Genomic DNA, 25,543 nt, shown 5'->3' on the forward strand with positions numbered 1-25,543 from the left:
CTTCTTCTAATTCCCACAGGGTGAAAAAGGTGACCTAGGTATGATGGGCTTGCCAGGGTCAAGAGGACCAATGGGCTCCAAGGTCAGTGTGGGGTCTAAATGGACGTTCCCAGATCTTCTCTGTAAGGCTCTGGAGCAGCTGCTGTCTACAAGCATAGGGACTGGGTGGGGCTGCAGTCCTGGACTAGGGAATGTCACGGATATTGGAGAGCCTGCCTTTACCAGCCCTTTGGAGAACATCATGCCCTGGGATGCAGGGGCATAGGGATGCCATTCCTGCTGTTCTCTTGGGCAGGAAGAACCAAGCTTCTGGACATCAGAGCAGATGGAAACCTTTGATCAGGACTTTGCAGGGTGATAAAAGCAGTGTTCCTTTCAGGCCTGGTATAACCACAACCCTCTGGGACATCTTTGTGTTTGGTGCTGCAACCCCACTAAAACTCACAGTGCAATGTGGAGACACACCTTACCACCACATTCAGGGATTCCTTCTATTCTTCTACCAAACTCAAAAGTCCTACAGGGCTGATTGTAAATGTACCTTCTGCTTTCTTTTAGGGCTACCCTGGATCCAGAGGGGAAAAGGTTAGTGCTTTTCTTGGATGGTGTCCCAGAAGCCTGGTCTGGGCTACTGGCTCTGGAATCAGAGATGTGCAGAGGATGGGTCCAGGTCTCCCTTTAGTTTGCAAATGAAGCCACCATCCCTAGCTATTCCCCGCCCTTTGTCAGTGGACTGAGAGAGAAGTGAGGGACCTCCTGAAGCAGGGCAAGGTGGTAAGAGAAGGGCTCCCCGTAGAGGCAGAGGCCCCTTCTGTGGAGCACGTAAGCAAATGAAGGCCGTGCCAAGTAGAGAATAAGCACAGTTTGCACAGAGTGCTGGAGGAAATTGGTGATGCATGTCTTTAGGCCAAGCTTCCACCACACAGCCTTCTGACCTGGCCAAAAACCAAATCAAAACCAGCATCAACCTGTGGACAAATTTCCTACAGGATGAGAGAGGATTTGGGGCCCAGAATTTTCTGTGAGTTGTCCTTTATGAATGCAAGAGGTCTTCGGGGTTCAACAAGAAGTAGATCACAAAGCATTCCTTCCCTGGACAAGTCACCTGACATCTCTGAGCCTATTTCTTCACTTGTAAAATGAGGGTTTTGGTTTAGGGAGCTTTTCAGTTTGAAATGCTTGAATTTCCCTCCCAGGATATTAACTCATTGACTTTCTCCTGTGGTTTCTTCCTAGGGATCCAGAGGTGAAAAGGGTGACCTGGGTCCCAAAGGAGAAAAGGTAATGGAGAAAACCTTTTCGTAGAAATGATAAATGTCAATGCAAGTAGCAGCCCCCACCCACCCCCATCTGTGGGCGGATGATGGACTGATGGACAGGCCTCCGTCTTGAAAATGACCAACCAAGCCTGTCCACAGCCATTTCAGGTGTTATTTCAGAGGCGGTCACAATATTTGTTGCTCTTTTCACAGGGTTTCCCAGGATTTCCTGGAATGTTGGGGCAGAAAGTAAGTAACCTTGAGGTAGTGAAAATAGGCCTCAATAAAAATATCAAGTCCTCCAAGCACAACAGAAAGAGCTCTGCCTCCTTGTCTATCAGGCAGGGATGGTGGGTTTAACCATGGAAACTTCTGGTTTGGGATGGGAAGCAAGTTGCTTTTCACCCTGGGGAGAGGGTGGCGGGATGGTCTGGAGCCTCCCTCTAGCTCAATGGGAAGGAAAGGACAACCCATCTGGGTTTTGGGTTTTTGTTTGTTTGTTTGTTTGTTTGCTTTTTTGCTTTTCCTACCTCTTAAAGGGCTGTGGTCCTATTCAAATGCAGAAACCTTTCTCACAAGGGACTCAGATCTGAGCCACAACGGTCAAAGCCCCTGTCAGCACACAGGCCCCAGTGTAAGGCACAGGTGTCTTTAGCTTAAGGTCACTGTGCCTTATTGCAGTCCTTCTTCAAGGGCGGTGCACATACTGCCAGAAGGACACAAAAGTATTTGAACTGAAGACTGCTAACATTTTTTTAAGAGTTAAATTTTGTATTTAAATAGTTAAATATTGGCCAGGCATGGTGCCTCATGCCTGTAATCCCAGCACTTTGGGAGGCCGAGGTGGGAAGATGGCTTGAGCCCAGGAGTTCGAGACTAGCCTGGGCAACATGGTGAAATCCCATTTCTACCAAGAAAAATATACAAAACATTAGCTGGGCATGGTAGTACGCACCTGTAGTGCCAGATACTTAGGAAACTGAGGTGGGAGGGTGGCGTGAGCCCAGGAGTCAAAGCTGCAGTAAGCCATGATTGCACCACTGCACTCCAGCCTGGGCCACAGAGGCAGACCCTGTCTCAATAAATAAATAAATAGTTAAATATTTAATGGATATCTTGCTTGGGACAAGGCTTAATAAAAAAGGGTCCATTTCAGGTAACTTAAAGAAAAAAATATTCAGCCTGGGCAATATAGTACTATCTCATCTCTAAAAAAAAAAAAAATTAGCAGGTCATGGTGGCACATGCCTATAGTCCCAGCGACTCAGGAGGCTGAGATGGGAGAATTGCTTGAGCCCAGGTGATTGAGGCTGCAGTGAGCCGAGATTACGCCACTGCTCTCCAGCCTGGGCAACAGAGAAAGACCATGTCTCTGAAAAAGAAAAGAAAAGAAAAGAAAGAAGTGAAGAAAGAGAGAGAAAGAAAAATATTCGGTAAATAGCAAAACAGTGGTATATAGAGATGACAAAAATTGTGAAGGTGACCGTTGACCAACATATTTTTTAAAACTTTTACTGAGGGTTAGGGTTGGGGAAGAAGAACGAGGGTAGTTGAGGGGGAATGTCAGAGAATAAAGAGAGAAAAGGGCATACACGGCCATTTGGAACAGCTCCTAAGCTAACATCATGTTGGCTCCTCATGCCATAAGACACTGACATTGGAAATTGTTATTTTAACCTAGGTCTCAAACCATCATGTTCTTCAAACATGCAAAGGGGATGCTTTGTTAGTATTTTTAATTTTTAAAAGTTCACCTTAAAGTTTTATTTACCAAACTAAAACAATTTTTATCTTATCTTTTCTAGTCAATGGAACATGTTTAAATATTTTCAATCAACATGCATTAATTTATTATATCACTACCTTAAGCTGTCAGAAACTACACTCTGCTACCCTAGGTAGGGTGTTGGGCTAAAAAAATAGATTAATTATATAAGCAAATTAAAGGAAATATTAAAAGAGAAAAAACAATTTTCCTTAAAAATATTTAGATTAGCTTTTCATTCAGGGCAACAGTGAACGTCAAAGAATAATAAATTACTGTAAAATTAAGTATGGCAGCTTCTCTGTCCTCTGCACCATTTACTAGACTTCTCATCTGAGGAGTTGTCTTCCCCTTTTATGACAGGCTGTTTTAAGACAGAGCTGATATGATGACCATAATTAGGTCTTGGGAGAGAAATTAGATCAAGAAATTCCTGACTGCTTCAAGCTGATGTAGAGAAGGGCCACACTTCCTTCTGACAATCCCTGAAAAAAAAAAAAAAAATGCTGCTTGTGCTGCTGTTTTCTCCCAGCCATAAAGACATCCCCAAGCCTCTCTAAACAGCCATGGAAAAACTGCAAACATCTCCATGGCATGTAGCATCCATCCTATCCTCTCACACTCTCCCATTCCCTAGAGAATGTTGAAGGATGTGTGGGTTGGAAAGAAATAACAGATTTAAGGACAATTCTTGGTGAAACAAGACATTGGTGGCTTAGGTAGGGACACGTTGGCTGAGCTGACAGATAATCTCAGAGCTTTACGTTTGATCCTTTCCATATACAGTTGTTCCCTGGAATTTTCCATTGTGTTATACCTCCTCTGACCGCCATGTGAAAAAGTGCCTGGGTGTTTTTTGTTCTCTCTGAGTGGCTGGGCAGCTCTTCATGGGCACTGGCTGCTGACTAACACTCATGGTTGCTATTGCTAAATTTTTCTTGTTGGCAGTGCATTCTGGGGTGTTGGGGGATTACTGGAGATAGGAATGAAGCATCCTATGGGTTCATGACCCAAATAAACAGTAAGTGGGGCCGGAATCCATGTAGAAGAAAATGGGGAAGAAGGAGAGAAACTAAGATGGAGAAATGAGTTTTGTGAAATATTGGCCTTAAGCTATGAAATTCTGCAATGGGTACATTGGGTTTTGATAGTTCAACATAGAGCTTTACAAATAGGAATATTGTTTCCATTGTTCTCCATGCCTTTTTCAATAATTATATTGAAGATGTGAACATATGTTTGGAACATCTCTCCCCACAAAAGAGCTTTCATCTAAATCAAATGGAAGTGAGCTGGAACTCAAACCAATGCTTACTAAGAGTGGGCAAGCACATAATCCTAAGTAAGAGTCATTAAATGAGTAGAAACTTCCCAAAGATGACAGTTGGCAAAAGTGTCCAATCATTTAAAAACCTCCAGATTTGAATTTGTGCTAAAAACAACACGTAAGAAAATACAACATAAAATTCCAACTAGAAGGAAAGTGTTTTCCCAGACAGCTTGTAGTAAGTAGCACAGGCACGCTGTGCTGGATGCCCCAGCCTCTCACTGCCTGTTCTGGGTGATGATTTGTCTCTCCTATTTGGCCATCAAAATGTGTGCTGCTCCACACCTGTCGCTCTCAGGTAACAGATAACCCACTCAGAATTACCTTCTTCCTTCCCTCCTCTTCCTTGAAAGACATGTCTGCCTTTCTCATGACTTCATCACTCTCCCAACCTTCCAGGGCATAGATTGGCATAGATTCGGAATGATCAAGTAGACTGCCCTCGTAGCCAATGACTGGCTAGACCTATGTAGATGTGCCCACTCCACATGCCCTAAGTCCTCTCTTGCTTCTCTTTCCTTCTTTCCAGGGTGAAATGGGTCCAAAAGGTGAACCTGGGATAGCAGGACACCGAGGACCCACGGGAAGACCAGGAAAACGAGGCAAGCAGGTAAAGATCCCAGGGCTTACCACCTGCCTGAGGTCAGAACTTCCTGACCTGGCAGTGTGTGGAGCGGCAGGCAGGTGGCGTTAATCAGAGATATTCTGTAGACCTTGACTCCAACGTCCTCTGGGCTAGCAGACGGGAGCAGCACCACTTCCAGAAGCTGCTGGCATCTCTAGGCTAGCCATAGTTTGAAGTGGATGGGATAGGATGCTCCATGCAAACTGTGCCAAGGCCAGAAGCAAGAGTGGATATTTGGTTCATAAAAATAAGTCTGTCTTAACCAAAGCAGCTAGGAATGGAAGGCAGATGTGGTCATTTACCCAGAAAACCTATTTTATGCTTCAATGTCCCAGACACAAATGAAGTTTTAAAAACGAGCCTAGATATTTTCCAGCTGTTGAGAGATCTTCCGGGTCTCAACAATAGGGTGGTTTTTCCCTACTCAGGCCTCCAATTTGTAAGTGACCTTTTTTCTTGGGTTTATTAACATGCTTAAGGCAATTGTTCATTCTGAACTCCCCCTGGTCAGCAGGCTCTTGTGTTAAGCCATGTGATGTGACATGACTGCTCTAGAGACAGCCTTAGCTGTCTCATATATAATCCTGAGAGGTAAACATCTTTGGATGGAAGCTTTTTCCATTCTTTTACTTATTTCCTTAGGCTATATGTGTGGCCCACAAACTTAATTTTACATCAAGATCACCTGGGGATGGGGCTGGTCATTAAATACAGATGTACAGATCCCCCACATCAGGTGCAATGGTTGTAGTTCCAAGCTTGCCACTCCTCCTCCCCAGTGCCTAGGCCTTATTTTCCAAAGACCATAATATAATTGACCTGGAATAAGCTTTCAGCATGGGTTTGGTTATTTTTTTTAAGCTCCATGTGATTTTAATGCGCAGCCAGGTTTCAGAACCATAATAACACTATGAAACCAATTCTGGTCTTTTCCCAATCAGTTTAGAAAGAACACAGGCTCCAACCTGGAAAATTTAGACTGCACAGTAACTTTCGAAGTTACAATCATCCAGTCCAGTTTTCAAACTTTGATCATGGGTAGCATGGTCATGGTTTCACAATGATGCCACAGATACCAATTTCTTAAAAGTAGGCTCAGATAAAAAAGGAAAAAAATGCGGGAGAAATCTTTTCTTGTATCACTTTATCCCCTCCTAATGATTTCCATTCATAATATTTTAAGCTTGGGGTTCCAGAAGCTTCCTGGCTTCCTTCTGTCTTGGCCAGTGCTTGTCTTTTCCTAGTTCCTGGTGATAACCAAAGCCAGGAAGGCCATTTCTTGAGCCTGCTGAGACTGATTCCGTTGGAATCATAAAAGCTACACCAAAACCACATCTGGGAGCTCAGAGAAGTTAGAGAAATGAGCCCAAGCTTTCGACAAGACATTGTGAACAACCCGAAGGTGCTGCAAACCCTTGGTGTTGGGGTCGTTCCAGTTGGGAGATAACGAATTGTTAGCCTTAGAAGCCTGCTGTGGTATTTATTTTTATCATGAATTAATCTCCTAGCATAGAGTCTTACATACTGTTTGTTTGTTGGCCAGCAGTGCTGAGAGTCTCTGAAAGTTATTGTTAAGTCAATCCAAAGCCAAAAATCAGAAATTCAGAAGGAATTTCAGATAGTAATTTCTGTGCCAGAAGGATTACAGAGACCACTTAATCCAGTCTCCTCAGGTTATTCTCAAGGAAGCTGAGGGTCAGGGAGGTGGAGTTGCTTGCCCAAGACCCCTCCATGAAGTCAGCTTCAAAGCCAGGATTAGAATCCAGAGAGTAGAGTTGAGACCAACTTTCCCCACATGACTTCTTCTCTCAGCTACCTTCATGCTTCAGGACTTGCCTTCAGGCAAGCCCAGGAAAGCAGCTGTTGACTTTATTATAAAAATCTTCTTGGCCGGGCGTGGTGACTCATGCCTGTAATCCCAGCACTTTGGGAGGCCGAGGCAGGCAGATCACCTGAGGTCAGGAGTTTGAGACCAGCCTGGCCAACATATAGTGAAACCCCGCCTCTACTAAAAAATACAAAAATTAGCTGGGCATGGTGGTGCACACCTCTAGTCCCAGCTACTTGGGAAGCTGAAGCAGGAGTCGCTTGAACGCAGGCGGCAGATGTTGCAGTGAGCTAAGATCACGCCACTGCACTCCAGCCTGGGGGACAGAGCAAGACTCCGTCTCTCAAAAAAAAAAAAAAAAAAACCTTCAGTAACTGAGAAACAATTTCCTTGAGAGAGATCACCCAACTTTGTGGCAAATAAGGAATAAAGAATGTCTTTCCTGGAAAGCTCTACTCCGTGAGTCCTGCTGATAGAGACGTGGCTCATTCTGAGCGATGGCCGATAAGCGGAATATTCCATTACTGCTAGTGTCAGAATGAAGGAGCATTTCCAGCTCCTTCAAGCTTTGGCACTTCCTATGCTCAGAGCCAGCTGACATGGCCATTAGAAAAACAAGACTGAACTGTGGCTATATTAAGATGTGTGACTTCCTTTGCCATCCTGGGACCCAGCTTGGTTACTGCAGGGAATGCTTCAGCTGGGCTGAGGCTTAAGAACTCCCTCCATAAACATGGAATCAGAAATAAACTCTGACCTCACAGATCCCATATTCAGAATTCAAGAACTCCTTGGACATTACCAAGACGGCCCCCAGTGCCATGTGGACAAGGCGGCAGGTCACCTGTCACCGTTGTGGCTGGAAAGGAGTCCCAAGCCTGCCTGCTCCCCAGATTTAAGGAAGATTACATTTCATCAGGTGGGCAAGCCTGCCAAGGCGCAAGTGTAGTAAGAAGAACCAGGTCAAAAATGTCAGGTGTCAATCACTGCTCTGATTAGGCCTGAGGCAAGAGCAGACAATTAGCAAATTACTCAGGGGAAGAGTCAATAGCATGCATCAGCCTTGGTTTCGGGGTGACTCCTAAGAGCAACCCTGAGGGAGAACGAAGAGCCCAGTCTTTGCTCTTGATGCTCCCAGAATAGGCAGAAAAGAGGACACTCCATGTGGAACGGCTGTAGCCACAGGTGTGCCCTTTTTAATAAACCAAGACTTGTTTAACTACATGAAACAGATGGAACCAAGCCAGTTGCTGTGATAATTGGCTTGCCCCACATAGCTCTTCGTTCTGTGCAAACCACATTTTCACCTCTGAGATCTTTGTTAGTCTCACAGACCTATGTGGGTGTAAATTTACTGGCCTCGTTTTAAAGATGACAAAACTGAGGTACAAAGCAATGACATGAGTTACCCGGAGTCTCAAGGTCAAGGTGAAACCTCTGGATTTACGGATCAGCAAAGCTGCCTACCTTTGTGTTTCTAGCATCTTTGTCCTCCCTCATTTCATCTGGGGAAAGGAGGTGAGCTAGACAGATTCCAGCCCGTAGGGAGTGTATGTCTCATGGGGAGACATCAATGAAATGACCACACAAATAACCCATATGCTATGATCTGGGATAAATGCCATGAAGGAAACAGGCTGAGTTATGAGAGCTTATGGTGGGGTGAACTGACTCCATCCAGGAAGGTCAGGGAAGGCTTTGCCATAGGGCATTTGAGCTGAGAGCCAAAGGGTGAGTGACAGTTAACTAGGCTGGGGGAAGGAAGAGATTTTGGGGCAGAGAGAAGGGTCTTGAGAAGGGGGATAATAGACATGGTGCTCTTGAAGACCAAAAAGGCCAAAAGGCTGGAATGAAGCTGGAAAGCCTGGCCATGCAAGGCTTCGCAGGCTGCAGTAAAGAGCTAAGTCTTTATCCTGAGTGCAACGGGAAGCCAATGAGTGAAAATAGCTCATTTCTAGGCCTCCATTTCCTCATCTGCCCAGGGCCTAGAGTAGATTTGACAGGTTCCTTTCAGCTGCCATGTGCCACGTTTGTAGGACAGAGCAAGAACTAAGCTCTGCAAACTTGCAGCCATCACTATCTCAAATGTCACTTGCCCTAAACTTATTAAGAGGTCGATGTCAAGACCTCTGGAGCTGCATCCCCCACTGGGCTCTTGCTCCTTAAGTGCAAGGTGATCTCTGATTTGGTGATAAATGGGGCGGGAAGCTTGCTATGTCATGCTTTCATAACAGGTTCTGCCTTTCTCTCTGTCAGGGACAGAAAGGGGATAGTGGAGTTATGGGCCCACCCGGCAAGCCTGGGCCTTCTGGTCAACCTGGCCATCCAGGGCCCCCAGGCCCTCCATCTGCAGGTAAGAGCTACACTGCTTCACTTGATCCACTGTTGCAGTACTGGCCAGCCTCCCAGAGAGGGCACAAGGAGATGCCAGCAGAGATGCCTTGTGTTTCAAGTTAGAAACTACCAGAGACACTCCAATATCTTTGTAATTTCTCCACGATTTAGCTCATTCAACTTTTATGCAAGAGAGATAAATGCCATTCTGAATTTGTTTTAGCATTCTGGAGAATAAATAAAGAAAAAAAGCATATTAATGATGTCATTTATACCTTAAGTGAAAAATAACAGGAACATATTTCATCAACTAATACCTTTTTCTAGATAAAAGTGTCATGGCTCCAAGCAATTCTCTTAAACCTAGAAGTAAAGGTGACATTGCAGGTTTTTCCAATTTACAGTGTTATAAAAGAGTCCTTATTTGTTTGCAATAGATAGAGAAAGAGGCTGGGCATGGGTGGCTCACGCCTGTTATTTCAGCACTTTGGGAGGCCGAGATGGGCAGATCACTTGAGGTCAGGAGTTTGAGACCAGCCTGGTCAACCATGGCAAAAACCTTTCTCTACTAAAAATACAAAAATTAGCCTGGTGTGGTGGCACACGGCTGTAATCCCAGCTACTCTGAGGCTGAGGCAGAAGAATCACTTGAACCTGGGAGGTGGAGGTTGCAGTGAGCTGAAATTGTGCCATCTCGAAACTCTGTCTCAAAAAAAAAAAAAAAAAAGATATAGAAAGAAATTACTAAAATGAAATAAAAAAATAAAAAGTTGGCCAGGCGCGGTGGCTCACGCCTGTAATCCCAGCACTTTGGGAGGCCGAGGTGGGCAGATCACGAGGTCAGGAGATTGAGACCTTCCTGGCTAACACGGTGAAACCCCATCTCTACTAAAAATACAAAAAATTAGCCGGGCGTGGTGGCGGGCGCCTGTAGTCCCAGCTACTCGGGAGGCTAAGGCAGGAGAACGGCATGAACCTGGGAGGCAGAGCTTTCAGTGAGTCGAGATCGCGCAACTGCACTCCAGCCAGAGTGAGCGCGACAGAGTGAGACTCCGTCTCAAAATAAATAAATAAATAAATAATAAAAATTAAAAGTCCATTATTGAGAAGGGCATAGATACACTGCTTCCCTGTATGTTTGTTTTTGAGACAGAGCCTTGCTCTGTCACCCAGGCTGGAGTGCAGTGGTGCGATCTTGGCTCACTGCAACCTCCGCCTCCCAGGTTCAAGTGATTCCCCTGCCTTAGCCTCCTGAATAGATGGGATTACAGGTGCCCGCCACAACGCCTGGCTAATTCTTGTATTTTTAGTAGAGATGGGGTTTCACCATGTTGGTCAGGCTGGTCTCTTACCCCTGACTTCGTGATCCACCCACCTCGGCCTCCCAAAGTGCTGGGAATACAGGCGTGAGCCACCGCACCCAGCTGCTGCTTCCTTCTTTTACCTCATTCAATTTTATTAGCTAAGCCCTTTATTTCGTTCCCTTGTCAGCTCATGGTAGGGGCTTTCACAGCACATCAACTGTATAAAGACAGTATCAAGAAGATCATTTGTTGACTGCAACATTTTTTGTCTTCAGTTATACAAAAGGAATCCAAACAATTTTTATGCCAACTTTTTTCTTAAGAAAATGAAGACATTTACAATTCCATAGTGTATTCCCCCTCCTCCTGTGTTTATGGAAATACATTTGCAGCCACATCATGGGATGGGCAAGAAATGTCATATTTTGTTAGGTCCTTTAAACTAAGTTAAATCTGGCTCTGAGAGCCCAACCTGCTAGGATGCCAAATAAATTAATTCAGGCATTATTAGGATTTTCACTTCTCCTCCAACAACCACGAATAGGTTGGGCAAAGATCCTGGTGAATTATGGCAGAAAAATGTCAGGGAAGGTCCCTCCAACCTTTGGTCTACTCCATTCACCTCTGAAATAGAGTAGAAATAGAAATAGACTTGTTGTCCAAGTCCCTGTGGTCCACAGATACCTGCTGGCTGCTGTTCTCATGCCATACGTGGGTATCAGAACATTTTCAAGGCTGGGAGTCCTGGTCCCCCCAGTTCAACTTTCCAAGGAGCACCCGACAACTATTCTTTCTGAGACCTGTCTCTTCCTCAGGATACAAGGGGTCCCTCTCCTGTCCATGTCTAGGGAGATCTCTCCTTTTCCATCCCTGACCCCCCCCCCTTCCTCATACTCCTCATATACCAGCACCCCAATTAGGAGCTTTGTCCTTCAAAGAACAGAAGGCAGAAAGAAAAGTTTGTTTCCAGTAGTACCTGCTTTTAGCAAGGGCAAGAAAGCACAAACTCTTGCTACCTCCTTGAAATAGGGAGAGGAGGAAGGAAATACTGGGAGAACAAACACTGATTAGTATGGGTAATAACTTAAGTTTGCCGCACCTGTTTCCATGTTGTTAGGGGAATCAGATTTGAAATGCAGCCCAGGCCACGTGCCCACACTCCATAATTCATTTCTGGAATTGGCTGGATGATCTGAATGGGGGTCCTTTCAACTAGTCCTCTTCCTCCTTGGTTCTGGAAGGCATGATGTCCCCCTGGAGTCCCATAACTATGAGCTACCAACCGCAGAGACTGAGAGCTTGGCCTGAGTTGTGCCTTCAGAAGGGACTCTCTTGGCCCCTGGGGTACCTAGGGGCTCACAAAACTGAGGATTAGGCCAGGCGCGGTGGCTCACGCCGGTAATCCCAGCACTTTGGGAGGCTGAGGTGGGCAGATCACGAGGTCAGGAGATCGAGACCATCCTGGCTAACACAGTGAAACCCCATCTCTACTAAAAATACAAAAAATTAGCTGGGTGTGGTGGCGGGCGCCTGTAGTCCCAGCTACATGGGAGGCTGAGGCAGGAGAATGGCATGAACCCAGGAGGCGGAGCTTGCAGTGAGCCTAGATCAAGTCACTGCACTCCAGCCTGGGTGACAGAGCAAGACTCCGTCTCAAAAAAAAAAAACCAAAAACAAAAAAAACTGAGGAGTAGTCCAGGGGCATGGGATGGGTGGATGCGTAGGAGGTCCTTAGCGGACTGGGATCTTAATGGTCTCACTGTGTTTATCTCTTTGTAAAGGCCAGCCCTCACCTGACTTGTCTGGTTCCCTCCTGGGGCTAGGGGATGGATGAGAAGGGCTAGGCCGGAGCTGTCAGCAGCTCCTTGGTGCCCGCTGTTTCTCTTGTCTTGTCAGTCTTTGGTGTATTGCAATCCTGTCCTCTTAGCAGGCCCCGCAGAGTCATACTTTTTCTCCCTGGCCTTCCAGCTCCCTCTCTTCCACCCAGTATGCCACCTCCCTCTCCCTTGACTACCCCAGCCTCTGCCCAATCACGCCCTGCCCTCTACCCTTCAGAGGACGCCTTGCCATCTATGGAGCTGGAGCTATTCCTTTGGTCTCTCTGGGTCCACATGACCTTACATGGCACTCCTCTCACCTTCTGCCCATCCAACGAAATTCTCTGTTCCTTTGAAGCTCTCTTTTCAGTAAGGCCTTCCTTGGCCCCTAACAGGATGGATCACCTCCCCTGAGCCCTGGTCATTGCCTCTCTGTTATGGCGTCTCCATTGGTAATGTTTCTGCAGATGTGTTTCATCTTCCCGCTAGATCCTTGAGGACGAAGTAGGCGGCTGAGCCAGCTTCACGTCCCCAGTGGCACCTGGTATGTGGGTGGACAGGGCTGCTTCCTTCAGGGGCTCCCAGGCAGGGGTTCTGTGGGTTCACAGTTCATCTCCTTAGGAGCCAAGCATGGTGGGGCCATCTCTTTGGACTGATGCCCCTGCCCCCCATTCCGTCCTTTGAGCCACTTCCTTTCTGAGGAGACTTCCTGAGTGAGGGGCTGAAGAGGGAAAAGAGAACATGGGGCAGTAAATAATCCTGCTGTTTGGAAAATGTTGGAGGGGTGGGGAGAGAGGGCAAGGAAAGAGTAAAAAAGAGATATGCAGCCGGGCGCGGTGGCTTACGCCTGTAATCCTAGCACTTGGGAAGGCCGAGGTGGATGGATCACTTGAAGTCAGAAGTTCGAGACCAGCCGGGCCAACATGGTGAAACCCCCCATCTCTACTAAAAATACAAAAATTAGCTGGGCATGGTGGCGGGCACCTGTAATCCCAGCTACTCAGGAGGCTGAGACAGGAGAATCACTTGAACCCGCGAGGCAGAGGTTACAGTGAGCCGAGATCTTGCTACTGCACTCCTGCCTGGGTGACAGAGTGAGACTCCATCTCAAAAATAAATAAATAAATAAATAAACAAACAAATAAATAAATAAATAAGATATCCCTGTGCCTGGGACCAGTTGGATAATCATCCAGAGTTGGACTAGGCCCCCCAAATTGGTTCCTGACACTACCTTTGACAGTCTGATGAAAATCCCAAACCCATTCTCAGGGGAGGAAAAAATTGCCTATACCTACATCCAAGGTTTTGCACCCTGTTTCCCAGGGTTCCAGAACCCCTGTCCCAGCGCCATCGTGAGATAGCCTTGGCCTCTGTAGACCACAGGTTAAAACTCCCCTGGTCTAGTCCTACACTCCCCTTAGAAATAAGAATCTTGAACCTCAAAGAGAAGTGATGCCTGCAAGGTCACAGCACTGACTGGGGGCCACCCTGGTCCAGAATCGGTCCGTGACTCCAGTGAGTGTCAGCTAGGTGGCCCTAGAGGTTGTTGTGCTGGTTCCTCTGCCTTCTCCTAGATTCCCCTCTCCTGATCCTTTCCCACTGAGGCAGCCAATGGAAGTGGGAGCCTGCCTGGGCAAAGATGGAGAGCCAGGTCCTCTGGCTGCAGTGGGTGGGGATGAAACCCAGCTGAGACATGATCTCCCAGAGGTCAGGGTGGGGAAGTTCAGGTTGCTGAGTCCTTCAGTATAGCCTGGCAGAAAACAGGCAGGGGTAATGGATGCCCTCCAGCAACTGGGAGGAAGCTGTAGGGAAACTGCAGTGGTGGCAGCAGGCTCCCTGCCACATCCTGTTGGGAGGTGACCTCGGTTTCTGGTGCCCAGCTCTGTGGGAACAGATGGTGCTGGGGGGAGGTGGAAAGGGTGAGGTGGAAAGGGTGAGAGCTTTGTACTTATCCGAGTTAGAGGGAAAGAGGGGCTAAGAGGTGGGGAGGGAATAAAGGCAAAATGCCTTTAGGATGTAATTTGCAATAATCAAATTACAAATTTGGCTGAGTCCTTCCTGTACCCAGACAGAGTATAAGTGAATCAGCGTGGTACCTGGGAATTGCCAGCTTCCTGAGAGCATCAGTATTCTTGGACATTTGTCTTTTGAACAGCGTAATGTTAAGTAAAACATGAATTCAAATCTCAGCCTCACCATTCATCAGCAGCTAATGGGACAAACTCCTGACTGTCTCTCAGGCCACGGTTCTGGAGGAGTTGTTGGGGTCACAGAGCCTTCTGGAAGGCTGTTCCAATGCCACCCTCATATTCTTGGTCACAGAGCTTTTCCACTTCAATTTCCCCAAGTGCTTAATTACCCAGAATATTCCTAGGCTGGTGGATTCCCTATCTCTCTGGGCTCTTCTGAAAATATCAGAACACAGACTGAGCTCTTCCTACAGAATTATATTTGTATTTCTTGTTAGAACAAACAACCATAGCTTAGGATAAGATGTTGGCACAGTGCCCTTCCCCTCATGCTGTCAGCATTCTGATTGTATGCATACCTGTCAACCCGCTCAGGAAGGTTCAGTCTCCTCTGGCTGCAGTGGTTTCCCTGGGGTCCTGGCCAGGGATCATTTTATTTCCTGGGGTCATTTTATTTCCTGCCCTTCTGGATCTGTGAACTGTGTTCCCAGCCCCTGGCTGCCCCAGATGTCATACTGCCTGACACCAATGACTGGCTGGCCTCCAAACCCACCCCCCGCTATTTTCCCAGAAGAAGGGATCCTTACCTATTTCTCTTCTCAGTCCCCATCTTTTCTTCTCTTTCCTCACTTCCTGTTAGATGGCTCTTGTTCTGGTGCTTTTCTGCCAGCCAGAATGTGACTTTTACCCTCTTCCGAAGACTTTTTCTCTCCAATTAGTCTGCATTCATTCATTCGATCATCAAACACTTTCCATGCCCCTACTTTGTGTAAGCCCTGGTGGATGAAAACAGGCACTAGCCCTGTCCCTGTGGAGCGACATTCTGCTGGAGATCAACCTTGATGGAATAATCTCACAATATATGGAATCACAAAGAGAAGTGCTGTGAAGAAAGGCATAGGAAACCATGAAATTGTATCCCAGGTATACATGACAGAGTCTGAGGATTCAAAAAGTCTTCCTTCGAGAAGTGATGTTTGAACCCAGATCAGAAGGGAGTTGACAGGCAGCTGGGGAGGGATGGAGGATGAAGGGAGGATGATCTGGCAGGGGAATGGCCCAGTTCTCAACCTTAGGGCAAATTGGAATCATCTTGAGAGCTTTTAAAAATATGGATGCCTGACCAGGCACGGCGGCTCACACCTGTAATCCCAGCACTTTGGGAGGCCAAGGCAGGTGGATCACTTGAGGTCAGGAGTTTGAGACCAGCCTGGCCAACAGAGTGAAACCCTGTCTCTACTAAAAACACAAAAATTAGCCAAACATGATGGCACGTGCCTGTAGTCCCAGCTACTCGGGAGGTTGAGGCAGGAGAATCACTTGAACCTGAGAGGCGGAGGTTGCAGTGAGCCGAGATTACACCACTGCACTCCACCCTGGGCGACAGAGTGAGAATCCGTCTCCAAAAAAAAAAAAAAAAAAAAAGGATGCCTTATGCTAAAGTGGTAAAAAAATTTTTTTAAATAAATAAATAAAAGTGTGGATGCTGCCTAGGTTCAGTTCAGTTTTCAGAAGTCTTGATGGAATTGGTCTGAGGTGTATCCTGGGTATCAGAGCCTTTAAAAACCAAGGTACTGCCCTCACAGTTCTTCCACATTGCTAGGGAGTACACTTTCTGATCATATCTTTTCAAGACATGTCCTCACTTCTTCAGGACCAGGGTAGGGTAAATGGGCGGAGCATATACTAACCTTCTATTTTCTTCCAGAAGAAATGAAAGAAACCCACACCCAGAAGTTCCTCTGTAAAGAGCCTACATTGGCTGGGTGTGGTGGCTCACGCCTGTAATCCCAGCACTTTGGGAGGCTGAGGTGGGCGGATTACTTGAGGTCAGGAGATCGAGACCAGCCTGGCCAACATGGCAAAACCCCGTCTCTACTAAAAATACAAAAATTAGCCTGGTGTGGTGGCACACACCTGTAATCCCAGCTACACAGGAGGCTGAGGCGGGAGACTCGCTTGAACCTGGGAGGCAAAGGTTATAGTGAGCCAAGATCGTGCCACTGCACTCCAGCCTGGGCAACAGAGCAAGACTCCATCTCAAAAAAAAAAAAAAATTCTATATATAAGAAATACAAAAGTTTTTTAAAACAATAAAAGTTAACAGTCAATAATGTGTTTGTCGGCAAGAAGCCCTCTGTTAATAATGGTCTAAACAAATAGGGCATTGTTTTTCTCCAATAAAGAAATCCAGAGACAGACAGTAGCTGGCTTTGATTCAGCCTCTGACTGTCACTGTCAGGGCCCCAGGCCCCATGAGCCTTTCGTCTTTCCTGCATGTTGGCTTATCTTCTCATGCTTGTGACTTCCTGGTTGCAACATGGCTGCTGCAATACCAGACATCTTGCCTGCCTTCAAGGCAGGAAGGAGGGGGAAACTATCGCCTACTAGCTATTTTTCTTACCTTATCTCCTCCATGTCTTGGATCAAAAGCATCTCTTTGAACCTCTCCCTCAGGCATACCCTGAAATGCTGTGGACTTTAACCTTTTTTCTGTTGCAAAGGTCGCTCACATCTCCCTGGTTGTTTGGTCTTGTCTTCCTTGGCTCTAGTAACACAGCAGTCTGTTGCTTCCTAGGACAACTTATAATGGGACCCAAAGGGGAAAGAGGATTTCCCGGGCCTCCAGGAAGATGTCTTTGTGGACCCACTATGAATGTGAATAACCCTTCCTACGGGGAATCTGTGTATGGGCCCAGTTCCCCGCGAGTTCCTGTGGTAAGGCTTTCTGGGAGAAGTCTGGGGTGGTTATCTGTGAGGACCTCTCACCTGATCCTTATGGGGCTTTGTAAAATCCTTTCAGTAAAACTCACTTTTTTTCATGACTCTGAGTACACCCTCATTATAGGAAATTGGAAAATATGAGAAAATCAAAAGAGGAAAACCAAATTGTCCATTTGATTGTGAGTCCATTTTGGGGTATTTTCTTTGTCTTATTAAAATCTAACTTTTATATGGTTGAGATTATATTGTATAAAAATGTACTTTTGGCCGGGCACGGTGGCTCATGCCTGTAATCCCAGCACTTTGGGAGGCCAAGGTGGGTGGATTATAAGGTCAGGAGTTTGAGATCAGCCTGGCCAATATGGTGAAACCCCATCTCTACTAAAAAATATATTTAAAAAATTAGCTGGGCACGGTGGTGCATGCCTGTTGTCTCAGCTACTTAGGAGGCTGAGGCAGGAGAATCGCTTGAACCCAGGAGGTGGAGATTGCAGTGAGCTGAGATAGCGCCACTGCACTCCAGCCTGGGCAACAGAGCGAGACTCCGTCTCAAAAAAAAAAAAAAGTTATACTTTGTTATCTTTGTTGAAATCCTGCCATGTTTCCACACTCTATAAATAACATTTTAAACTTTTTATTAGGGAAAATTTCAAATACATATAAAAGCAGAACAAATAGTGTAATGAACCCCTATGTACCCTTCACCCAACTTTAATAATGATCAACTCATGGCGAGCCTGTGTCCTTGTTTTCTCTTTATGCCTACTCACTCCTGCCCATTCTCTGTTGTATTATTTTGAAGTAAATCTTGGACATCAGTTCATCATAATCATCCATCTAGTGTGGCTGTGCTACAATTCACTTAACCAGTGTTGGTGTTTGACCAACCTGTTGCTTATTGGCCACCCCCAAGCTTTTTACTAATGTAAATAATACTGTAAAGAACATCTTTGAGTAGGATAATTTTAAGAATAACTTCCAGATGTCAAATTACTTGACTATATGACATTGCCTTTTAATTTAAGTCTTGGGAACATTTTAAATATTTAAAAATGTCAAATCCGAGACTGGGCGCCGTGGCTCATGCCTGTAATCCCAGAACTTTGGGAGGCCGAGGTGGGTGGATCACCTTGAGGTCAGGAGCTCGCGACCAACCTGGCCAACGTGGCGAAACCCTATCTCTACTAAAAGTACAAAAGTTAGCCAGGCGTTGTGGTGCACACCTGTAATCCCACCTATTCGAGAGGCTGAGGCAGGAGAATTGCTTGAACCCGGGAGGCAGAGGTTGCAGTGAGCCGAGATCGCGCTACTTCACTCCAGCCTGGGCAACAGCGTGAGACTCCGTCTCAAAAAAAAAAAAAAAAAAAAAAGTTAAATCCGAGTGAATATTTTAGTTTCAAACTCAGACATTAGGAACTGGATTGAGAAGGTGAGGGAATCAAGACACTCCTCTCACTTCAGAAGGAATGCTAGAGTGTAGTGTGCAAACCCCTCTTCCCACTGTTGAGCAAGCCCAAGGATAGAGATTCTGTTTCCTCCTCCAGCTTTTTCCCTGCCCCCTGCAGAAGTGTTTTCTGGAATCCTCACCAGTGTGTTCTCTGGCAGATTTTTGTGGTCAACAACCAGGAGGAGCTTGAGAGGCTGAACACCCAAAACGCCATTGCCTTCCGCAGAGACCAGAGATCTCTGTACTTCAAGGACAGCCTTGGCTGGCTCCCCATCCAGGTACCCCCAGGCCATCACCCCAGGACATACTCCCTGGCCAGGAGAGAGATGCATTCATTAAAGGAAGGGAAGGCCACCTTCCTTTCTGGGCCTGGGTAGGGCTTTCTACAGTCTGTCTGCATGGGAGGGCTGAGCATCCTCCCTCAAACTGTCTCTGAGCAGCCCTCCATTCCCCCACCCTGACCCCCAAATAGAAGCCCCTCTCTGAGCCAGGGTTCCAGATGGTCTCCACATCCCTGCATGCCAGGTTTCTCTCTTGATCTGACCCAACATTTAACCAGCTACAGAACTCTGGGCAACAGGAAAGGAGTACCTTTGCCACCCCTGGGAGGAAGTCAAGGCATGCCCCCCAGCAGTGCCTTCGGACCAAAACCAATGACCTCCCTGTCTGCGGCTGTCTGGGTATGCCATGCTCCAGTTAATGCTGTGTGCTTCTTTGGCCAGCTGACCCCTTTCTACCCTGTGGATTACACTGCAGACCAGCGTGGCACCTGTGGGGATGGGCTCCTGCAGCCCGGGGAGGAGTGTGACGACGGTAACAGCGATGTGGGTGACGACTGCATCCGTGAGTGAGGCCCAGCCCAGGAGGACCTGGGGCCTGAACAGCAGGGGGGTGGGACTCGGGGCCAGCCCTGGACACCAGCTGTGGTGCTTTGGGACCTTTCTAGAGCCAGAGAAGGGTATACCCAGGCCACCTTGTTCCACCCACCCCAGTCCCTGCTGCCCCAATTTCAGCCCAAATATTAACTCTTCCACCACCCAAGCACCTCACCAGGGGTGGATGTCAAGGATCCTGCCCCCATTTAGGCCTTCTTTATCTCAAAATATAGCCACCAGGTCCTCCCAGTCCTACGTCTTAGCAAAACCCATGTTACAGGTGCAGAAGATAAAGGTGATGGGCTCTCACTTTGCATGGAGGAGTGAAAGGCAAAAGGGAGAGGCCAAGAATCTGAATGAGGGCTCATTTACCAGGTAGAGCTCTAGTAGCAAAGCCCTCCATAGGGGAAGCTGGGCCAGCCAGAGCTGCTGTCAGCCTCGTGGGCTGCTGCCTTAACTGATAGGCAGCAGGCTCTGGAGGGCTTGCTTTTGTTTTTGTTTTTTTTTAATCAAATAACAAAACCAAGAGGTGTGGTGGAAAGCAGGAGCTTTAGAGTCAACAGAGGTTGAATGCAGGCCCTGAGAAACACCAACCACCCTCAGGCTCAAGGCAGAGGCCACATGGTGGGTGGGGTAACAGGGGGCAATTTACAGCTCTGAGCCTCACTTTCCTTGCCTGTAAAATGGGTATGATGTGCTGGCTGCTCAAGTCCCTAGAGATCCTGTGAGCTAACATGTGCAGAGATTATCTGGCTATAGTAAGGGTTCAACCACCATTCACTGAATTCATTTGGGGCTTGTGGTTTAAGCCCCTGCTCTAAAGAGCCAGGCTAGGGCTCAGGGCTGGGTGTGTGTGGATGCAGTCATGGTCCTTGCTCTCAAGAAGCTCAGGGGAGGCTGGGTGCAGTGGCTCATGCTTGTAATCTCAACACTTTGGGAAGCTGAGGTTGGAGGATCACTTGAGCCCAGGAGTTCAAGACCAGCCTGGGCAACAGAGCAAGACCCAATCTCTACCAAAAAAAAAAAAAAAAAAATTAAAAATTAAAAAAATTAGCCAGGCCTGGTGGTGCCCACTTGTAGTCCCAGCTGCTTAGGAGGGTGAGGTGGGAGGATTTGAGCCCAGGGGTTCAAGGCTGCAGTGAACTGCGATTGCGCCACTGCACTCCAGGCTTGGAAACAGAGCGAGACCCTGTCTCAAAAGAAAAAAAAAATTCAGGGGAAGGATGACAGGGCAGAGTGGGTGGCGGGAGATGCTGCTGACTGTCTCTCAGTGTGGCCGAACTGTCTCCCGACAGCTCCAGGGATGGCATCCCCTAGAAGGCTGGCCCTGCCCAGAGTCCCTTCTCCCTCTGGTGCACAGTGTCAAATAGGAGCTCTCACAGTAGGAAAGAACTAATGGACTGTCCCTGCCCTGTGAAAAGGGTGCTGGGGTCCATACTCCAACACCCTCCCATCGCGTGAGAGCAGAGGTCTTTGCTGAAGATCATGTGGCTCCCCAGGGACACAAGGCTGGGCTCACCAGTGTCCTGCAGAAGCTCTCTGTTGACAGATGAGAGTCACCATGCACCCTCACTGGGTCTCAGCAGTCTCCCAACTCTAACTCCTGGGACCCCCATGCTGGCTTTATGAGGTGGAGGTCATGTCAGTGTCCCAGTTTTGGAGATAACAACCTGGAGTCTCCCCACCCCTCAGCTAGTAAGTGGTGAGGCAGGGCCGGAGCCAGGGTCTCCTTCTTCTTGTCCCATGGCACATCGCTGTGGGACCAGAGCCTGAGGGCAGTCCCTGGAGGAGTGTGAAGCTTAATGGAGGTCAGTTCTTTAAGGGGTGCAGCACTTAGGGTGGATCCCTTGGGCCGCATGGTCCTTACAAGCTGAGGCAAGCCTGTCGCCTCTGCTTCTTCTCAGGACTGTACCTCCTTATGTCCCCTCAGGCTGTCACCGTGCCTACTGTGGAGATGGTCACCGGCATGAAGGTGTGGAGGACTGTGACGGCTCCGACTTTGGCTACCTGACGTGCGAGACCTATCTCCCTGGGTAGGGATGACTCACTCCCCTCCCCCCCTCTCCCCACTCTTTCTCCCTCCCTCCTCTTTGCTTTCCTTCCTTCCTTCACAAATATTTTGAGTGCCTCTCCACTTTGTGGTGCCTTCTAGACACTGAGGTATGGTGATGAATGACACAACACGTGCTCCCTGCCTACCACGTGCCCTCTTGGTCAGCACTGCCTGCATGCCACTGAGACTGAGCCACGGCACCCACAGCCACCTGCTCCATTCGAGGCCCAGAGCGGAGCTGCGGTCTCTGAGCTCAGCTGCTGCCCTGTATGAGCAGTCCCCAAACCCAGTGGTCACCATGACTACTTAGTCTCCTGGGCTGTGGGCCTAGGTGGGAAGCCCAGTGGGAGAGTAAAGGTCTCAGGGCATTTCCAAGAATCAACATGTCTACCTAACCTGACTTCCCTGGAACACCCTGCCCATCCCTCAGGCATGCCTGTGACTGCAAGTGAGATCAAATCAGCCTTAATATCTAATTTCGCAAGCTCGTGGCCCCTCCAAGAAAGTACTCCCTCCAAGGACCCCTCTAGTTATTTCTGAGAATACTCAGTGGCTATTTATGTCGCTCAGGACAAGTATTCTAGTGTCCTGGCTCCACACTGGCACCTGCCAAGTCAACTGAGGGCCACTGCCCCATGAGGTGCTGATTCCATGCCCAGATTGTAACCACTGGGCTCCTTCCAAGGTGCAGAAGATACATGTCTCCCCAGTCCTTACAGAACCAGAGTTGTGCAATGTTCTCAGGAAAATGGGGAGGCCGTTCCTTTTCACCTAGGCCATGCCCTGCTCTTTGCTGGGTTCCAAAGTGCATCTACCGGTGCCTCCGATCTCTTCTGTCCTTGAGTCCAGTCCCTTCAGCTTTTGCTCCCATCCCATTTTCTCTTGTAGACTCGGACCTGGGCCCTTGGCAGGGCTGGGGAGCCATGCCTGTCTCTCCATTGCCTGCTCTCTGCTCTCTCTTCCAAGGGGGTCTCCCTAACACTCACATATTAGCATGTTCAACCAGGCTGGGAGAACTACAGACCTGTAGTCTCCCCCAGTCTCCCCCAGACTCTAAGCCCGTTTAGGCTTGGCCAGGACCCCACTCCATGTATGTGTCTGTGTGCAGTGCCCCTCTCCCTGAAGGAAGGAAGGCCCCTGACAGGCCTCTGCCAGAGAGTTGGCTCTTCATGGCTCCACAGAGACAAATGAATGTACACGATCAGGTATGGAGTACAGGATCGAGTAGAGCCCAGGGCTCCCCCACGCTCACCGTGGTTATGCAGCTATTCCCCAGAAGCCTCAGAGGGACGCTTGTGACTGTGCCAGTGAGGTTTAACACCCTGTCTCGGATGATCATCCGGGCCTACAGAGGTATAAACTGCACTGTCCAATATGGTAGCCCCCATTCACAGGCTGCTGTTCAAATGTAAAGTCATTGTAAGTAAACTTAAAATGCAGTTACTCAGGCCAGGCACTGTGACTCATGCCTGTAATTCCAGCACTTTGGGAGGCCAAGGCAGGCAGGTCACCTGAGGTTGGGAATTCGGCACCACCCTGGCCAACATGGTGAAATCCCGCCTCTACTAAAAATACAAAAATTAGCTGGGCTTGGTGGCACGTGCCTGCAATCCCAGGTACTCGGGAAGCTGAGGCGGGACAATCGCTTGAACCTGGGAGGCGGAGGCTGCAGTGAGCCGAGATCACACCACTGCACTCCAGCCTGGGGGACAGAGCAAAACTCTGTCTCAAAAAAAAAAAAAAAAAATGCAGTTATTCAGTCACAGTAACTATATTTCAAGAGCTCAATAGCCACATCTGGCCAGTGGCTTCACAGACACAGGACATTTTTGTTGGTAGGGTGCATTGTAGCAAGGGGGATTCCCTCATAGATGCTGTGCTAAGAGCAGGGCGACCACCTCCTTCCACCCAGGCCCCTAGCTAGAGCTCAAGGCAAAAATCCCAGAGACGTGATTCAACTCCCCCAGGCCTCTCACTCCAAATGAGAATGGGAAGAGTTTTTATAGAACCATTGGCCCTTGGCCGCTGTTTGATGAGGTTTGACCAGAAGTCACCAGCATATAAGAGGTGGCCTTTTAGAACGTGTCTTTGCCTCCCTCAGGTCATATGGAGACCTGCGATGCACCCAGTACTGCTACATCGACTCCACGCCCTGTCGCTACTTCACCTGAGGGCTGTGAGGAGAAGGTGGGCTGCGCCCCACAGAACTGGCAGCAGCTTCTCCGCCGTCATCAAACTGGCCATGTCCTGGCCCCGTCTCCACCAACCTTTGTGTGACTAAAACAAGGACAAATTCCTGCTACTAAGACATGCTAACTCAGTCTGACTGGAAGAATTTAGGACCACTGCATCCTGTCTTAATCCAAGGTACTGGAAAACCTTCCACATGCCCAACCTGAGACCTGTTCCCCATCACTACCATCCGGCCAAACAACCGGCTACAATGCTCTTCCTCTTCTGGAATGTTGCTGACCCAGGCCGTGGACTTGGCTGAGCACTGTTAGACACACATAGACCTGCAGGCTGTTTTAGTATGTTTTGATCTCTTTGGGGAATCTGGAGTACAGGCCTCTCCGCCCCTGACCACCAAAACGTGCAGGCATTCTCACTCACACTGGGCAGCCCGCTGTCGGGTCTCTCTAGGCCTATGAACAACAAAGCAGGGAAGTGGGCACGTTCTCTTGGGGTGGCTCACAGCTTTGAACCTGCCAAAGGACCCCTCGACTGGCCACAGCCCAGCCCAGCCTGACGTGGATGTGGCTGCCCAGGAGAAGACTTTAACTGTGAAAAAATACTGAGAACCCACCTGACCCAGGCTTGCCCCAAGCAGAGGCTAGAGAAGAGGCTCCTCTTCTCAGTGTTTCCCAAAGGGGTGGCTCTTGTGGTTTCAAAATCTCTGGCACCATCTTGACCTCTTGGCTCCCTCTGCACTTTGCCCCCTGTCTCAAAAATGTCCCTCATGTCCATTTCCTGTCCAGGAGACTCATGAGGACTGTGACCTGCACAAGCCCACACCTGGGCAGGCTGTTGGTGTCTCCTTGGTCCTTAGGCAGATACTCCCCTGGGTCCCCGATCTAGGGCCAGCTGCAGAGGGCTCTCTCTAGGCAGAGCGTTCCTGGCCGGAGCTCTACCTCTTTGCCTCCTGCTGACCCCTGACAGCATCCCGTGGCATTTCTTTCATGTCTGCATATTGCATAGCCTCGTCCTCCTGTGTGCCTGAGCTCCTCCCTTTTCGATAAGATTATTAGTCCTGCATGTCTGTGAGCTGCCTTTCATCACCATTTTTCCTGAGTAGGGCTTAGTTTTATTTTGGAAAGACATCTCCAAGGTGAGGTCCACCCCTACAGCAGACCTCAAGTAGAAATTGCCCAATTTTTACCAGCTGGAGGGACACCCTTGGGTTTTTGTACAAAGCTATTTAATGAGCCCGTGTCTTGGGGACTCAGCAGGCTGGAGCTTGGGGCCTGGCGGACCATCACCTGGTGTCTGTAGGTGGACCCGGTCTCCCACAGGTGACATCAACCTGAGGGTGGTGTCTTTAGAGGCAGGCACATGGGCAGCCCTGTTCCCTTCACCTCTACTGCGAGGCCTGGGGAGATGTTTTCATGCTGCTTCCACCATCACACTGGGGTTTCTGGATGGGAAATAAAAAAATAAAGGCAGTCCATTTCCCCGCTGTGGCTCTCTCTTCCGTTGGTGGTGGGGGTGGGGCCAGTGTCTCAGCATTGCCAGATGGAGGGAGGAGTCTAAATTCAAATCTGCTTCCCAAACTCTGTGGAGGGTTCTGGAATGTGGAAGCATTCCACTTCCCTCAGGCACAAGGGAGGAAACAGATCCAGAGATGTCATGAACTTGCCCAAGGTCAAAAAACCCAGTCTTGCTAGGCCAGCCCTGTCCTCAGCCCTAGTTTTAGGACCTTGTTTAGGATGGAATGGAGGTCTAGTACTACTCCTGGACCTGGCAAAGAGAGGCTCTGTCCTGGGTCCCAAGGCT

General features: G+C 48.3%; 1 protein-coding gene across 2 annotated transcripts in view; it reads left to right on the forward strand.

The window, feature by feature from the left end:
* The window catches only part of COLQ (collagen like tail subunit of asymmetric acetylcholinesterase), a 71,573-nt gene extending 46,349 nt beyond the window's left edge, over positions 1 to 25,224 (forward strand). For both annotated transcript variants that reach the window (XM_054483209.2, XM_054483210.2), the window contains exons 7-17: positions 20 to 82; positions 559 to 585; positions 1,237 to 1,281; positions 1,473 to 1,508; positions 4,881 to 4,961; positions 9,061 to 9,157; positions 17,030 to 17,169; positions 18,781 to 18,900; positions 19,345 to 19,465; positions 21,428 to 21,530; positions 23,652 to 25,224. In XM_054483209.2, the coding sequence (XP_054339184.1) occupies positions 20 to 82; positions 559 to 585; positions 1,237 to 1,281; positions 1,473 to 1,508; positions 4,881 to 4,961; positions 9,061 to 9,157; positions 17,030 to 17,169; positions 18,781 to 18,900; positions 19,345 to 19,465; positions 21,428 to 21,530; positions 23,652 to 23,721 (903 nt within the window). In that variant the 3' untranslated portion in view covers positions 23,722 to 25,224. The remainder of the gene's footprint in view (positions 1 to 19; positions 83 to 558; positions 586 to 1,236; positions 1,282 to 1,472; positions 1,509 to 4,880; positions 4,962 to 9,060; positions 9,158 to 17,029; positions 17,170 to 18,780; positions 18,901 to 19,344; positions 19,466 to 21,427; positions 21,531 to 23,651) is intronic.
* Positions 25,225 to 25,543: the final 319 nt, after the last annotated feature.

Source organism: Pongo pygmaeus, chromosome 2 (genome assembly GCF_028885625.2).
Source record: "Pongo pygmaeus isolate AG05252 chromosome 2, NHGRI_mPonPyg2-v2.0_pri, whole genome shotgun sequence".
Taxonomy (NCBI): domain Eukaryota; kingdom Metazoa; phylum Chordata; class Mammalia; order Primates; family Hominidae; genus Pongo; species Pongo pygmaeus.